The sequence below is a fragment of the Trichosurus vulpecula genome, chromosome 6 (genome assembly GCF_011100635.1).
Source record: "Trichosurus vulpecula isolate mTriVul1 chromosome 6, mTriVul1.pri, whole genome shotgun sequence".
Lineage (NCBI taxonomy): Eukaryota > Metazoa > Chordata > Mammalia > Diprotodontia > Phalangeridae > Trichosurus > Trichosurus vulpecula.
This window is the reverse complement of record NC_050578.1, coordinates 277,313,943-277,329,813: the sequence shown is the minus strand read 5'-3', so window position 1 is coordinate 277,329,813 and position 15,871 is coordinate 277,313,943. Positions and strand designations below refer to the sequence as shown.

Below are 15,871 nucleotides of genomic sequence, written 5' to 3'. Positions count from 1 at the left end.
TCTGTTAGACCCAGGGAGAGGCATGGGTGTGAAGAGAGAGATAAGGGGAGGGGAGGGGAAGGCCATGTAGACCTAGATGGGGAATGGGAATGAGCTAAGGCTGTGGAGTGCTGAGGTGCCCATTCAGCTGCCAGGAAAGGGGCGGAGGATGGGGGTATGTGTCATTGTTCACGTCCTCAGAGATGGGCCATTAAAAGGGAATACCAGAGCAGGAAGGGACCTCAGGTCATTCCGGCCAACAAGGCCCCTGTTATAGGAAAAACTGGTAAAGGTGGGGTTACTCTGTGTCATGGGAGGGGGGGGTGGCTAACAGAAATGTGAAGGGGCCATGACACAGGAAAACAGGAAAGGATCCCCAGTCTTGTCCCATTGAGCTCCGGGAACCAGGCAGCCCAGATCACTGGGCCCTACTTCCCCTTCTGGGAGGTTTACAAACCTGGGCTCCTACTTCCTTCCGGAAAGAGGGTGGCCGGTTAGGCATGGGCCCTCCCACTGCCAGGCCTGACCTTGAGGGCAGGCCCCCATAGCCTGGATCCCTGTGGCTGAGTGGGGAGAGGGTAGTTCCACGAGGGGACCAGAAGGAGGGTGAATCTTGGAGATCCTGGGGGGGCCTGAGCAGCTATGTGCTTCTGGGATGGAGCCCTGCTGGTCCCAAGGAAATTCATGGGGGACTAGGAGGTAGGATTCAAGAGGGGGCCTGAATCTGGACTGCTATGCTGGGGGGTGGGGTGAGGTTGGGGAAAGGGGTTCTCTGCCTGCCTCACCCAGTAACAGCACGGAGTGAAGGTTTGGGGCAGAAGGGGCCACCTGGAGACCTGAGAAGGGTGGAGAGAGGGAGAGAAGGGGGATGAAGGGAAGTGGGCATTGCTGGTAGGGCATAAAAGGAGGCAGGGCATTGCAGGGGAACGGTGGCAGAGTTGGGGATTCCCTTCTCCACTTACCCCTCCGAGGTCCTTCCAGGAACAAGATCTGCATGGGGGGAGAGGGGGCAGAATGGAGGTTTGGGGAGAAGGGTGAGATGTGGAGCAGGTGGAGGGAAGGTTGGTGACAGGAGAGGATTTAGGGGAAAGGGGAAGAGGAAGATGTGATGGGGAAGGGGAGGGGATAAGGAGAATGGAGGAGGGATGTTGGGGACAAAGTAAGTGGAGAGAGGAGTGGTAGAGAAAGGGGAAAGGAAGCAGAGGGATATAAAAACAGGTTGGATGAATGGAGAGAGGGAGCAGGATGTTGGGGACTATGAAGAAGTGTGGAGAGGAGGGGAGGAATTCGAGACCGATGGGGATGACGAGGAAGGGGATGTGGGGGAGGTTGGGGTTGGAGATGGGGGAGGGGGATATTTGGGGAGAACGAAGGGAGTACGGAAATCAGGACCTAGGAGAGAGGAAAGGGGGGGTGAGGCGTGATGGGGGGAAGTGGAGGCAATGGGGGAGGGGAGGGTGGAAAAAGGATGTTGGGGATGGGGTGGGGGTTTTGGAGGGGAAGTGTCTGACGGGGAGGGGGCCACGCTGTAGAAGCCCGAGAGGCTGGGGGGAGGGGGACCGGCATAAGCCGCTGGCTTGCTGGGCTGGCTCGTCTCCCCCAGGGGTGGACGCGTCAGCACTCCGTTGCCGCGGCAACGGGGGGAGGTGGGGGGGTGGCCACGGCGGTGGCGTTTGAAAGGAGGTCAGAGGGAGCTTGGTTTGAGATCCAGCCGGGGAGCGAGTGAGGCGGGAGGTAGTGGCATCTCCTGCCTCCTGTCTCCTGCTGCAGGCCGGCCACCGCCGCTACTCTCTCCTCGCTTCTCCTTCTCTGTCCCAGCCCTCCTCCCTCCTCCTTCCCTCCTCCCTTCTCCTCCCGCCTCCCCGCTCCTCCCTCCTCCCACCTCTCCTCCTCCCTTCTCCCTCTTCTCTCGTCTCCCCTATCCTGTGCTTGCTGCTCCTAGGTTCCCCTGGCTCCCCTCTCCTCCTCCATGCGGGGGGCGGGCGCGGGGCCGGGGCCGGGCCGAGCGATGGGGTTGGGGGGCTGCGGGGAAGCACAGGGCGGCCGGGGCCAGGGCCGAGCTCCTCCCCGAGCCGGGGGACCGGACACCCTGAGCTCGCCCCAGCCCTGACGGGCGCGCCCCGATCCCGAGCCAGGAGGGGAGGCGAGGCGAGGCAGGCGGGCACCGTCTCTGCTGGCCGGGCAGCGGGCAGGCGGGCACCATGCTGATCAAGGAATACCACATCCTCCTGCCCATGAGCCTGGAAGAGTACCAGGTGGCCCAGCTGTACATGATCCAGGTGGGGGGCCCGGCCAGAAGCTGGCCTGGGGAGGCAGGGGCTGGGTGGGAGGGGGCGGCCAAGGGAGAAGGGAGAAGGGGGGAAGGGGAGGGTGTGCAGGCGCTGACGGGGGAGGGGCTGGGGCGGTGGAGTGGAAGAGCAGAAGCTGCGGATGGCAATCATGGGCAAGAGGAGGAAAGGGGAGGGAGGGAGGTGATGGGGAAGGGGACACCCTAGAGAGAGGAGGAGAGGCGGGAGGGGGGAGCGGAGAGCCGGGGAAAAGTGACAGGGGATTGCAGAGCAGCTCGGAGATGGATGGGGGAAGGAGGCATTGAGAGGGGGAGGCAGTGCCAGAGATGGAGGGAGGGAGAGGATGGGGGAGGGGGCCGAGGCTCTGTTGGGTTTGGAGGCAGGGATGGCTGGGAGTGGGGGGAAGAGTTCCAAGGCCAGGGAAGGGGGGGTGCTGAGGGAGAGCAGTGCCCAGGTCACTGGCCCCTGACCTGACCTCCCCGGCCTTTGCAGAAGAAGAGCCGAGAAGAGTCCAGCGGCGAGGGCAGCGGGGTGGAAATCTTGGCCAACAGGCCCTATGAGGATGGCCCAGGGGGCAGCGGGCAGTACACCCACAAGGTCTACCACGTGGGCTCCCATATCCCTGGGTGGTTCCGGGCCCTGCTACCCAAGGCAGCGCTGCAGGTAGAAGAGGAGTCCTGGAATGCTTACCCTTACACCAGGACTCGGTGAGGCAGACTCTGGGACGCAGGGGAGCCGGGCCTAGGCCAGTCGGGGATGCTGGATGGGAGCTGGAGGAGGCTGCCCTAGGGGACACGGGGGACACTGGGCTGCAGGCCATGGATGCCGACAGCCCTGATTCTAAGCCTGGCCCCTGGCCCTCCCACAGCTACACCTGCCCCTTTGTCGAGAAATTCTCCATTGAAATAGAAACCTACTACCGGCCTGATGGGGGTCAGCAGCCCAATGTCTTCAACCTGAGTGGGGCAGAGAGGAGGCAGCGCATCCTGGGTATGAGCTGGGGGAGGGCCTGAGGGGGAGAGCCAGCTGTGTGACCTTGGGCCAGTCCTTCACTTTCTCGGTCTTTGGCCTGGCCCAGTGGAGGCAGAAGGCCTTGGGGTGGAGTCTCACCTCAACCCATCCTGGCTCAGCCACTTCACTCTCAGGGACCTGGGCCTCTCTGTATGCCCAAGAGCACTCACCAATAGCAGTCAGGGAGGGAGTTTTCATACCAGGAATCCCCCATACAGACCAAAGCCCCCAAACCCAAATAAGAATAAGGAACCTCATCCTGCAGTCCTTACGGGTCTGGGAGAATGAATGGGAGCAAGACATTGTGAGAAGGGGAAGCCGGTTCCTGGGGCAGGCGGTATGATGCAGGGTTTCTAATCCTCTGCTCTGCTGTTTATCAACCCTTAACCTCCCTAGACTTCTGTTTCCTCATCTGTAAAGTGGGGGTTGGGTTACATGGCTCTTAAGCCCCTCTGGGATCCTGGCTGGGTGTCCCAGGAGGGCTCCGCCTTGCCTTGCCCCCAGACACCATTGACATTGTCCGAGATGCCGTGGCCCCCGGTGAGTACAAGGCCGAGGAGGACCCGAGGTTGTACCGCTCTGCCAAGACGGGCCGGGGGCCCCTTGGGGACGACTGGGCTCGGCTGGCTGCTCAGTCGGGCCCCCTGATGTGTGCCTACAAGCTCTGCAAGGTGGAATTCCGATACTGGGGCATGCAGGCCAAGATCGAACAGTTCATCCACGATGTCGGTGAGGGAGGACAGGAAAGAGAAAGGATCCCAGCCCTTGCTAGCGGGCTCTGCCCTGGGGGGCCTCTGCTCCTGCCTGGTCTCCCAAGCCCCATAGGCCCTGTACGCCTCCCCACCTGCTCCCACACAGGGGATCTCCCCAGCCTGTCCCAGACCCCCTGGGCCCTGTCTGCCTCCACACTCAGTTCCCACACAGGGGGTCTCCCTGGCCCATCCCAGGCCCCCTGGGCCCTGTCCACCTCTCCACCTGCTCCCACCCATTGAGCCCTTTTGGCGGGGTGGTTCCCTGCCCTGCCCCAGCTCAGGCCCTGGCTCTTCCCTCCCAGGTCTACGGAGGGTGATGCTTCGAGCCCACCGCCAGGCCTGGTGCTGGCAGGATGAATGGACCGAGCTCAGCATGGCGGACATCCGGGCTCTGGAGGAGGAAACGGCTCGCATGCTGGCCAGAAAGATGGCCAAATGCACCACCCCCGAGGGGGAAGGGACTGAGCCCACTTCAAAGCCAGGGACTGAGGGCCAAGCTGAGACAAGCCAAGCAGGAAGTCCTGAGGGGCCCGAGGGCCCTGCAGTGGTTGACGCTTCTCCAGACACTGACAGCTTCTCCAAACAATGGTCTTCATCCCCTCGGTCCTCCTACTCCTCCCAGCATGGAGGTGAGGTGGGGGAGGGGAAGACCAACTGAGCTGAGGGGAGGAGAGGGGAGGGGAGGGGAGCGGACGGGAAAAGGGCTCAGGCAGAGGAACCTCAGTGATGCCAAGAGTCAGACCAGCAGGTGAGGGGATGGCTTGGAAAAAGTTGACCAAAGTGCCTAGGCCCTCCTCCTTTTGGTCTGTCTCCTCATTTGTAAAATATCTCCAGATAGTTCTATGGTGTCTTCCAGTTTTAATCATAGGATTCTTTGATAGGATCTGGCTAGGGCAGGGGTTGAGAGCTCAGGCCCTCCAGTGAGTGACAAAAGGGGCCCTTCCAGGGGGGGTGTCCCCACAGAGCTTGTCTGAGTGGCGGATGCAGAATATTGCCCGGGACTCAGAGAACAGCTCGGAAGATGAGTTCTTTGATGCACATGGTATGTTTCTTCCTCCTCCCTTCCTTCCTCACTCCCCCCTCCCTTCCTTCCTTCCTTCCTTATTCCTTCCTTCTTGCCCCTCTTCTTTCCTTCCTTTCTCCGTCCCTCCCTCCCTTCCTTCCTCCCTCCCTCCCTCTCTTCCTCCCTTCCTCCATCCTCCCTTCCCTCCTTCCTTCCTTCTTGCCCCTCTTCTTTCCTTCCTTTTTTCCTCCCTTCCTTCCTCACTATTCTCACTCATTCTCTCTCTCTCCCCCTACTCTCCCTTCCTTTGAGCATTTATGAGGAGCCCCTACCATGTGCCAAGCACGAGGCTAGGAGCCAGGAGACAAAAGCACAGACAGCCCCTGCCCTGAGCAGCTGACATTCTCCAGGGTGGACATAAATCAGTGAGCAGAAGGTCTGGGGAATATCTCCACACAGACCACCAGTAAAGGTCACACAATGACATCAGATGGAGGGGAGGAGCCCTAGCAGCCCAAGGCATGAGGCAGGAGTTTCAGGGGCAGACAGACCCACTCAAAGCCATGAGTTTAGGGACTGTGCGAAGGACTCTGTGCCTGACTCTGGGGCACATACATACTAAAAGGTGAGATCAGACCTCAGTGCCTCCTTCCTGCAGCTTCCAGTTAGAAGTAAAGAACACACAAACACAGATGACTCCCCTGCTTAGTCCTCAGAGGTCCAATGGGGCAGCATGGAGGGCTCCCTGGAGGTGGTGGCATTGGCCCTGGGAGGGGGGGAGGGGGATTGGAGGCAGACTTCTGGCAGAAACCTCTCCTTGCCCCTTTGCTCCCCATCTCCCTGTCCTCCAACCCGCCCTTCTTCACTCTGCTCCCTACCCCCCTCACTCTGCTCCTGGCTCCCCCTCCTCACTCTGCTCCCTGCCCCCCCCCCCGTTCCCTGCCCCCCTCACTCTGCTCCTAGCTTCCCCTTCTCACTCTGCTCCCCGCCCCCCTCCCTGCACCCCCACTCTACTCCCCACCCCACCCTGTTTCCTGCCCCCCCACTCTGCTCCTAGCTTACCCTCCTCACCCTGCTCCCCACCCCGTTCCTGCCCCCCCCACTCTGCTCCTGGCTCCCCCTCCTCACTCTGCTCCCTGGGCCCCCCCTCACTCTGCTCCCGGCCCCTAGCGCCCCTCTCCTCTTCTGCAGAAGGCTTCTCAGACAGTGAGGATGTCTTCCCCAAGGAGATGACCAAGTGGAACTCCAACGACTTCATTGACACATTCGCTTCCCCAGCTGTGGCTTCAGGGGCTTCAGGTGAGCACCTGGAGGCTCCCCTCATTCTTGGCTGAGGTGTCTGGGCCGCTTCCAGGCACCAACACTGACCTCGAACCCATGCTCAGCTAAGCCTCGTTGCCCTGCCCAGCAGAAGGCGTTGGATTGGCTGGCAGTCTGAGGAGCGGGTGCTGGCCCTGGCCTGGCCGCCTGCCACCAGCTGGGTGACAAGTCACATCTCTCCTTCCCTCCCTGCCCCAGCCCCACATGGCCAGGCTCCCTCCTTTGGGAAGGAAGAGGTGGGTGTGCGGGGAGTGGGGCAGGGGGAGTAATGTCTGCCACCTGTGCCCTCACTGGCCTCCTCCTCCAGACCCTGCAGACCCTGGGGCTGAGGTCACTAAGGGTGAAGGAGATGGGACAGGAGCGTCCAAGGACCCTGAGGTGAGTCAGCCTCCCTCCCAGAGCCCTGTCATTGCCTCTCTGGGAAGAATAGGAACCATTTCAGCCCATTTCTGACCACAGACAAGTGTGTCATACAGAACCATAACAAGGGTGGTACAGTCAGGGCTTTACCCTGTGTCCTGGATTGGAGGGGACTGATAGCTCAGAAGAGAAACCACAGAGATTAGCAACTTGTTAAAGGCAGGCATGGGGACTGAGCCTAGGGAGGTCCTGAATGAAGGATCCTCCTGCCAGCGTGGGTTGGCACTGAGACCCCTGAATGCCAAGGGATCTCTTCCCTTCCCCCGCACGCCCTCGGCCCCAGGTACATTTTGTGGCCTTGTGCGGGGATGGTGATGCCTGCTGGCGCTTCCATCCCTCCTCCAGGGTCTGGGCGCTGGGGACCTGGGTCCTGAGGCCTGTGCCGTGCACGCCCTGTTCCTCATCCTGCACAGTGGAAGCATTCTGGACTCTGGCCCAGGAGATGTGGATTCCAAGCAGGCTGACGTGCAGACCCTGAGTGCGGCCTTCGATGCCATCACCCGGGTGCACTTTCCCGAGGCCCTGGGCCACGTGGCACTGCGCCTGGTGCCCTGCCCATCCATCTGCGCTGCAGCTTATGCCCTCGTCTCCAAGTACCCCCCTGGGTGGTCTGAGGGGAAGGCATGGGAGGGATGATGGGAGATGAGTTAGGGGGCAAAAAACCATCTTGTCTCCAGTGAAGAAGGTACCGGTTCGGGAGGCTTATTGCCTCCTGGATAGGGAAGGAGGATGGGGAAATGCCCTGGGTTCTGACTTCTTGCCACCAAGCCTGGCTGTCTTATCCCCACAGCCTAAGTCCCTACAGCCATGATGGAGATAGCCTTTCTCGCTCCCAGGACCACATCCCACTGGCCGCCCTGCCCCTGCTGGCCACCTCCTCCTCTCGCTACCAAGGGGCTGTGGCCACCGTCATCATCCGCACCAACCAGGCCTATGCTGCCTTCTTGCGCTCGCCCGAGGGTACCGGCTTCTGTGGGCAGGTCAGGGGGACCTTGGGAGGGACGACAGGGAGGCTTCCAGGGTTGGGAGGTGCCAGGAAAGCAGGAAGGATGTGGGGCTAGGAGACACAGTGGAGATGGGGGAGGGGAAGGGGATGAACCAGCAAGGCAACATTACTCTGTGGCGGCCTGGCTGGGTGACCTTGGGCAAGTCTAGTTCCGGGTCCCAGAGGGATGATTGGACCAGTTGGGGGGCACCAGGCTTAGCAGAATAGCTGAGCTGCAAGACAGTCTGCAATCCCTCACCCCATCCCAAATCCCAGCAGGCTGGAAGAAAGGATAGGGAGTTTAGGAGAGGTGAACATAATGTGCTTGGACTGGGATCAAAACCTGGACTTAATAAATCTAATGCAGGGAAGGCAAGGGGAGACAAGTGAGTCTGTAAGAGATGAGGGGATTTCCATGGCCTGGGCCCTCAGCTCAAGTCAGCAGGGAGGGGATGGAGAAAGCTAACACCGTCTTAGCCCAGATTTGAAAGGGCCTGGCCTTTGTTTGCCCTGTTCAGACCCATTGGGAGTCTTGGGGCCTCATTCTGGGAAGGCCGTGAATGAGCCCGGGCCTATGGAAAGGACAGCCTGTGGGGTCAAAGGCCCTGAGTGCAGGCCCTAGCAGGAGCTGCTGAAGAACTCTGGAGGGGGAGGGGAGGCAGGCAGATAGGATCACTATCTTCAGTCTTCAAGGATGGGAAGGACTGAACTGTGGAAGGGCCATTGGCCTTGGTCCATTTGGCCCCAGAGCCACGCAGGAGCCTTTGGGGGAAGGTGCAAAGAAGCCAGTTGAGGCTGGATGTCAAGATGAGCTTTGTGATACCCAGAGCTGTCCCACAGTGGAAGGGACCATCCCTAGAGCTGGTGGGCACCCCCCTCCTGGAGGGCCCCTTGTCGGGGACAGTAGAGAATGTGTCCTCTTGCACATGAGAAATACTTGGACACCACTGTCCTATCTCCCTGACTTGTTCATACCAAACAGCTGAAGAGCTCACTTAGAATGATTCCCAGAGGGCATAACTTCACAGCCTAAAGCCCCCTGGCTGTCCACACCCTGGCCAGTCCCTTGGCCTGGACATTCACCAGCCCAGAATGAAACTTAATACTCCAGCTGCAGCCCGACCAGGGTCCAGGCCCCAGGCCCCCAGCACAGACATCTCCTTATGCAGGAGCGCTCTGCTGTCCTCCAGGTGGCCTGTGATCCCCCCATCTCCTGGCTACCACATCCCATCTTCATTCTCCTTGGCCCCCTCCCATTAACACTCAGATGAGCCTCTTTGGAGACTGATTATTTTAGCCCCAAGAGCAGCCCCTTTGAGGAAGGTGCCTTCTGGGAGCATACAGCATCTCTGGGGAAGATCAGCAGCCGCCAAGCAAGAGGAGTGTTGGGGGCTGGGGCTGGGGTTGGGGCCGCGGTTGGGGTCCAGGCAGGGGCAGTGATTCCAGGACCATTGGCTCAGGCCCTGTCTGCCCCTCCCCAGGTAGTGCTGATTGGAGATGGCGTCGGAGGCATCCTGGGCTTCGATGCCCTGTGTTACAGTGCTAATGCCAGTGTGGGGAGCCTTGGCAGCAGCCGCCGGGGCAGCATGGTCAGTGCTTGGGGCCTGCCTCACCTATCTCCTTTCCTAATCCCTTCTCCTCTCCAGCCTTTCCCCTCCCTCTCTTCCCTCCTCCTGTTCTCCTTCCTCTCCTCCCTCCTTCCTCCCTCCCTCCTTTCTCTCTTTCCTCCTCCCTCCCTCTCTTCCCTCCTCCTCCCTCTGATGGCCTTCTCTGTCCCATCCTAAATGGGGTGATGCTCGTAGGGCACAGGAGCAAAAGGTGGGCACTCTGCCTCTGGTATGGCCCCTCTGCCACTCTACCCCATGGTCAGAAGGGTGACCCCCAACCAAGGGATGTGTTCTTCCTTCCAGAACACGGAGTTGCTGTCCCCGGAGCAGGGCCCAGGACGGGATCCTCTGGCTGATGGTGTGGAGGCTCTGGGCCGGGCCAGCCCAGAGCCTAGCTCTCTCTCTGCCCAGCGCCTGCCTAGCGACAGTGCAGCCCCAGAGCCTGACTCCTCTCACGGCAGGTTGGTGTCCCCAAGCTCCCCAGACCCATCAGTGCCTCCCCTGTCCCTTGGAGCCTGGGGATGTAGATAAAGGCCTGGATTTGGAGTTTGAGGCCTGGGTTAAAATCTTAGCTCTTCCCTTTTTTGGCTGGATCTTGGACAAGCTCTGTAAGGTCTCTGGGCCTCGGTTTCTTCATCTGTAAAATGAGGGGATTGGATTAGTCAGCCTTGGAGGCCTCTGAGGCTTAAAAGCCTCAGATGCTGTTTCATTAATTTATTGAAAAGCATTTATTAAGTGGCCAGGGATACAAAAAACAAACACTCCTTACTTAAAGACAAAGTGGTTGGAGGGAGGGGACGCCATTCAAGGAAGGAGCTAGGAAATCTAAAATGCTGAGGTGAGGAGGGAGGGCATGCCAGGCATCGGGACCAGCCTAGGCAAAGACATGGAGAGGAGAGAATGGCATATCTGAGACACAGCTAGCGGGCCACACTAGTGGAATGTGTAGAGGGGCGCTGTGTGGTCAGCCTGGATAGGTCATGTGCTCTCCTCACCCACCCACGTTGTTACCACCCTCCTTTCTCCCCCTACTTGCCTCCTTACTGGCCAGCCTGCAGGCTGGCACATCCCCAGCAGAGCCCCGGCGGGGGAGCACCGTCTCCTGCCCAGCCCCAGAGGCCACGGACGGCCCCACCCGCCTTGACTTCAAGGTGTCTGGCTTCTTCCTCTTTGGCTCGCCCCTGGGCCTGGTGCTAGCCCTCCGCAAGACCGTGATGCCCGCCCTGGAGGGTGAGGGGCCAAGCTGGGGCACTGGGGAGGAAGGTGGCTGAGTGGAGCTAGGGGTCAACTGTCTGCCCCAGAACACCAGTCCACCTCCTGAAGCCTGTGAAACCTCCCCCTAAGTCTTGTCCACACATCCACATGTGCTGGCCACGGAGGCCACCCCCTGAAGCATCAGTCACTTCAGCCTGCCTGGGACTGGGGTGCTCCCCACTCCCTCCCCACTGTGAAAAGGGACACATGATGTGGATTCCTGCTTGGCAACCCCGAGTACCTAAGGGCTCCTCCGCCCTTCTCTCCTTGCCCTAGTGGTCCAGATGCGCCCGGCCTGTGAGCAGATATACAACCTCTTTCATGCTGCTGACCCCTGTGCCTCCCGCCTGGAGCCCCTGCTGGCCCCCAAGTTCCAGGCCATTGCCCCCCTCACTGTGCCCCGCTATCAGAAATTCCCCCTGGGAGACGGCACCTCTTTGTTGCTAGGTAAGGTTCAGCCAGGTCACAGGGAGGGGAGGAGAGGGTCTGGGGAGACAAGATGACCGCCTGGTTGTGCTAGTGAAATTCCAGCTGCTTCTGGGGTTCTGGGGGGGGCCCATCTCACCCCTCACCTCTGTTCCTCATGAGCCCCAGTCAGGATCTACCCCTGTGCCGCTGGTGGGTTGGGATGGCCCTAGATGGACAGAGAAAGCAGTGGGGTGAATGGGTATGTGGGGTAGTGGGTGTGTGGGTTAGATGTGCATGGGACAGCATACATGTGCATTCTGCATGTCTTCGTTGCCTGTGCATCGGTATCGCGTGTTAACAAGGCTACGTGTACGTGTGTGTGGTCTTTCAGTCAACAAGCATTTATTAAGCACCTACTGTCTGCTAGGCACTGGGCTAAGCATTGGGGATACAAAGAAGGGCCAAGGATCTTGCGTCTGACATAGTTAGTCAGTTATCACAGGCAGGTGGGCGTAGGTGGCCTTCCTGCGGCACGAAGAGTTTGGGTTCAAATCTTGTTCTGCTCCTCACATCTGGGGGACCCTGGGCAAGGGCCTTTCTCTCCCTGCCTTTCAGGGCTTCCTCCAACCTACAGGACTGGCATATTTCTGTTGCCCCATTTCATAGAGGCAGACACTGAGACCCATCAAGCTCCCCTGACTCGGACAGCCAGGGAAGTGGAGGACTGAGGATTGCAGTTCAGGGCTTCTGACTCTTAAGTGCAGAATTCTTTCCCTTAGTCCATTTTACATGTTGGTAAACCGAGGCCCAGACGGGAAGTGACTTGCCCATGTTGGCTCAGGGCAGCACTGAGTCTCCCGATTCCCAGCCCCTGCCTCCCTTGAAGGCTGAGATCTTATTGTGGCTTAGAGGGTGGGGAAGAGTCCGGGGTTCAAGTCCAGACTCAGGGTGGCCTGTGCCTGCACAGACGGAATCATTCCTCGGGGCCACTGCTGAGAGGTAGACGCTGCCTCCAGCCCATGCCCCTCTGTGCCCTTGCCAGCCGACACCTTACAGACCCACTCAGGCCTCTTCTTGGAGGAGCTGGAGATGATGGTGCCATCCACCCCCACATCGGCCAGTGGCGGCTTCTGGCGGGGCAACGAAGTGGGGTCTGAGCCCCCAGCCCCTGCAGGCGCCCCCAACACAGCCAGTGAAGTGGTCAGAAGTGAGTGTGCCTGGGCAGGAAGCGGGCAGGGAGGGGGCAGCGTGTGCCCAGGGGCTGGGGCTTGGCCCAAGGCTGGAAGGAGCTTTGACTGGTCTTGTGGCCCACAGTCCTGGAGCGCTGGTGGGGGACCAAGCGGATCGACTATTCCCTGTACTGCCCTGAGGCTCTCACGGCCTTCCCTACAGTGACGCTGCCCCACCTCTTCCACGCCAGCTACTGGGAGTCCGCCGACGTGGTGGCCTTCATTTTGCGCCAGGTGGGAGGGGGAGGGGAGGGGAGCCAGGCGACTGACAACAGGGATGCGGAAAGAAGGGCCAGGCTCAGGGGCCACAGGAGAGGGGCTCTGGGGCAGCTGGGAAAACACAATGGGACATTAGCTGATGACTCTCCCTAGTCCAAACTGCCGCCCTTCAATCCACAGAATAAGCTTAGAGCAGGAGGGCCCTTAGAACCTAGAACGTGGAATGTCAGGGCTGGGAAGGTCCCAAGACAGACCGGCAGAGCGACTTTGGACCTTGGACAGCAGCTGGTCCGGCAGATGGGGAGGCCCAAAGGCAGATTCCTTGCTCAACATCACCCTCTGTAGGGCAGGCTCCAGTTCTGGCCTGCGGGAGGGGGATGGGAGCTGAGCCCCCACCCCCACCCCCAGGTCATTGAAAAGGAGAGGCCCCAGCTGGCTGAATGCGAGGAGCCGTCCATCTACAGCCCAGCCTTTCCTCGGGAAAAGTGGCAGAGGAGGAGGACCCAGGTCAAGATTCGGGTACGGTGCCCCTCCCCTCCCCTCTTCCCCTTCCTCCTGGTTCAGTCTTCACCACAGGCGCTCCCTCCTCTGCCTGCAGAACGTGACCTCCAACCACCGGGCGAGCGACGTCATTGTATGCGAGGGCCGGCCACAGGTGCTGAGCGGGCGCTTCATGTACGGGCCCCTGGACGTGGTGACATTGACCGGAGAGAAGGTCAGTGCCCTGCGGAATGGGCCCCACACGTCCAGCTCCCAGAGTTCCAGTCACCCTCTGAGATTCACCCCCCTCGTCCCTCTGTCCGTCCTCCCTTTATGAGCTAGGGACCCCGACAGGTCACTGCCCCTTCCACCTCAGGCTCAGAGTGTCCAAAGGCCCCTGGCTCCACCGGTTCCCTCCGTTCCAGGTGGATGTCTACATCATGACCCAGCCTCTCTCTGGCAAGTGGATTCACTTTGGCACTGAGGTGACCAACAGCTCTGGCCGGCTCACCTTCCCTGTGCCTCCAGAGCGCTCCCTGGGCATCGGGGTCTACCCTGTCCGAATGGTGGTCAGGTAAGGGGCCAGAACGGGCCTGGGGAAGGTCAGGGGCCAGAGCAGCACGGTCCCCACGGGCCTCCCATCCAGGGCCGTCTGTCCACACCTGCGCAGGGGGGATCACACTCATGCCGAATGCTGCCTGACCGTAGTGGCCCGTGGCACCGAGGCCGTGGTGTTCAGCATTGATGGATCCTTCACCGCCAGCGTCTCCATCATGGGCAGTGACCCCAAAGTGAGGGCTGGAGCCGTGGATGTCGTCAGGTTCGAGTGTCCTTCCCTGCCTGGCTCTCCTTCCTATCCCACCTCCAAGCCCCGATCCTTGGGATTCAGGGACCTGGGTTCAAATCCTGCCTCAGACATTTACTCTCAGGGTGACTCCAGGCAAGTCACCCCCTTTCTGGGCCTCTGCTTTGCCATCTGTAAAAGGGGGAGATCACGGCCCCGCCTCACAGGGTCATCGTGAAGGTCACATGGAGCCGTTATGATCACTGCTCCCGCAGACACTGGCAAGACTCCGGCTACCTGATCGTGTATGTGACAGGCCGGCCCGACATGCAGAAGCACCGCGTGGTCGCCTGGCTCTCCCAGCACAACTTCCCCCACGGGGTCGTCTCCTTCTGTGACGGCCTCACCCACGACCCCCTTCGGCAGAAGGCCGTGTTCCTACAGAGCCTGGTGCAGGAGGTGAGGCCCTGGGTTCTAATCCTGCCCAGAATGCTCACCAGCGGGGGGCCGGGAAGGTGGGCAAACCTGTTCCCCACTTTAGGGCCGAATGGGTCAAGGGGAAGCTAGGGGCAGACAGTGTCGGTCAGTTACACAGGCCTGTGTCCCCCCTCGGACCACAGGTGGAGCTGAACATCGTGGCCGGCTACGGCTCCCCCAAGGATGTGGCGGTGTACGGGGCCCTGGGGCTCCCTCCCAGCCAGACCTACATCGTAGGCCGAGCAGTTCGAAAGCTTCAGGCCCAATGCCAGGTGAGCTGCTGGCCGCGGGGGGGACAGCGCCCACTGGGCAGAGGGCAGCGGACCTGAGCCCTCCCTTGGAGGCAGTTATCAGGCCCGGGACACGGGCCCAGAGGCAGAAAGGCCCGAGTTCAAATCCAACCTCAGAGGCCACACGGCCCTGAGCAAGTCACCTGTCTGCCCGTTTCAACTATAAAATGAGGCTAGTGGCACCTGCTTCCCAGGTTGTTGTGAGGATCAAGGTTGAAAGCCCGAAGGCGCTCAGGCCAGTGCCAGGAACCTGGAAGGCTGGATCCAATCGATGTACCCCTCCGTCCCTCTGTCCCTCCGCCCAGGCCCTGATCGCGGGCGGCTTGCAGCGCTCCCCGCTGCTCGCCTCTTCCTAAGGCTCCTTGTCTCTCCGCAGTTCCTGTCTGAAGGCTACGTAGCCCACCTGGCCCAGCTGGAAGCAGGCGCCCACCCTCACGCCCCCCAGGCCCCACCAAGGACAGGGCTGGCCAAGAGCAGTTACGTGGCAGCTCCCGTGGACTTTCTCCGCAAACAGAGCCAACTGCTCCGCTCCCGGGGGCCCAGTCAGGCCGATCGGGAGGGGCCGGGGACACCACCCACCGCCCTGGCCCGGGCCAAGGCCCGGAGCGTCAGCCTGAAACTGGACAGTGAGGAGTGATTGGCCCGCGGCCCCACCAGGGGCCGCCGCTAAGAGAATGGAGTATTTATTGACAATCCCCCCAACCCAACCCCGGAGGGGAGGGGGGGCTGGCTCCCGTGCCCACCCCCTGATGTCCCCCCTCCCCGCTTGTGCCCTGTGTGTCCCCCCCATTCCCTGTCAGTGTGTTACAAATCCCTTTAATGTGAGGGGACAAGCCCTGGGGAGAGGGCAGAGGGGGCAGGGGCAGAGGCCCTTGAAGCTTCCATGACGTGTGAAACTGTGAACATTAAACTCCAACCCCCAGCGTGGCATCTGTGCTCTGTGGTGCCTGCACTCGGGGCTCCCCAACCCCAGGGCTTCTCCCTGGCTTCTCTCATTGCTCCCTGTCCCTCCGGCCCTGGGTCCATGGGAAGAGAGCCTAGGGGTCTCCTTCAGAAGACGAAAGTGAAGCCGCGGGAAAGGAAAGGACTTGGCCAAGGCCACACAGCTAGTGAGCGGCTGAGCAGGGATTCGAACCCAGGTCCTTTCACCCCACCCCCTTCTCCACCGTCCTGCTCAGCTCCCTGCCGGCCAGGCCCTTTGGGAAGCATTCCAGGGGGTGGTAGGACTTATGAGACCATGGGCTGGAAACTGGGGCCCCTGAGGGAAAGGGTCTAGCCTAAGCCCCCCAGGGAGTGGCAGGGGCTACGCCCTGGTCTCTCTCCCTTGCCCCCAGAGAGAACGAGGACCCCACGGGACACGGCCCC

At 60.7% G+C, this 15,871-nt stretch overlaps 1 protein-coding gene across 2 annotated transcripts; it reads left to right on the top strand.

Annotated features, from left to right (window-relative positions):
* Nucleotides 1-225: 225 nt before the first annotated feature.
* PITPNM1 (phosphatidylinositol transfer protein membrane associated 1) lies at nucleotides 226-15,433 on the top strand. Of its 2 annotated transcripts, XM_036764839.1 has the most exons (24): nucleotides 226-265; nucleotides 2,115-2,258; nucleotides 2,760-2,974; nucleotides 3,136-3,257; nucleotides 3,783-4,007; nucleotides 4,333-4,659; nucleotides 4,977-5,072; nucleotides 6,225-6,332; nucleotides 6,661-6,731; nucleotides 7,119-7,366; nucleotides 7,564-7,753; nucleotides 9,240-9,347; nucleotides 9,669-9,826; nucleotides 10,417-10,595; nucleotides 10,896-11,066; nucleotides 12,070-12,234; nucleotides 12,342-12,490; nucleotides 12,884-12,994; nucleotides 13,074-13,190; nucleotides 13,381-13,529; nucleotides 13,626-13,775; nucleotides 14,015-14,198; nucleotides 14,360-14,488; nucleotides 14,883-15,433. In XM_036764839.1, exons 2-24 carry the CDS (start codon nucleotides 2,181-2,183, stop codon nucleotides 15,141-15,143), a joined length of 3,711 nt encoding a protein of 1,236 aa, XP_036620734.1. In that variant the 5' UTR covers nucleotides 226-265; nucleotides 2,115-2,180; the 3' UTR covers nucleotides 15,144-15,433. The 2 variants fall into 2 exon arrangements, with proteins under 2 accessions (XP_036620734.1, XP_036620733.1); XM_036764838.1 differs by lacking the exon at nucleotides 226-265 and having other exon boundaries at nucleotides 1,982-2,258.
* The last annotated feature ends 438 nt before the right edge of the window (nucleotides 15,434-15,871 follow it).

Bases quoted from the DNA above. Each gene is read 5' to 3' on its own strand.
- PITPNM1 (XM_036764839.1), top strand. From the start codon at position 2,181: ATGCTGATCAAGGAATACCACATCCTCCTGCCCATGAGCCTGGAAGAG. The intron at 7,754-9,239 runs GTCAGGGGGACC...GCCCCTCCCCAG, and splicing joins GTACCGGCTTCTGTGGGCAG to GTAGTGCTGATTGGAGATGG. The intron at 10,596-10,895 runs GTGAGGGGCCAA...TCCTTGCCCTAG, and splicing joins CGTGATGCCCGCCCTGGAGG to TGGTCCAGATGCGCCCGGCC.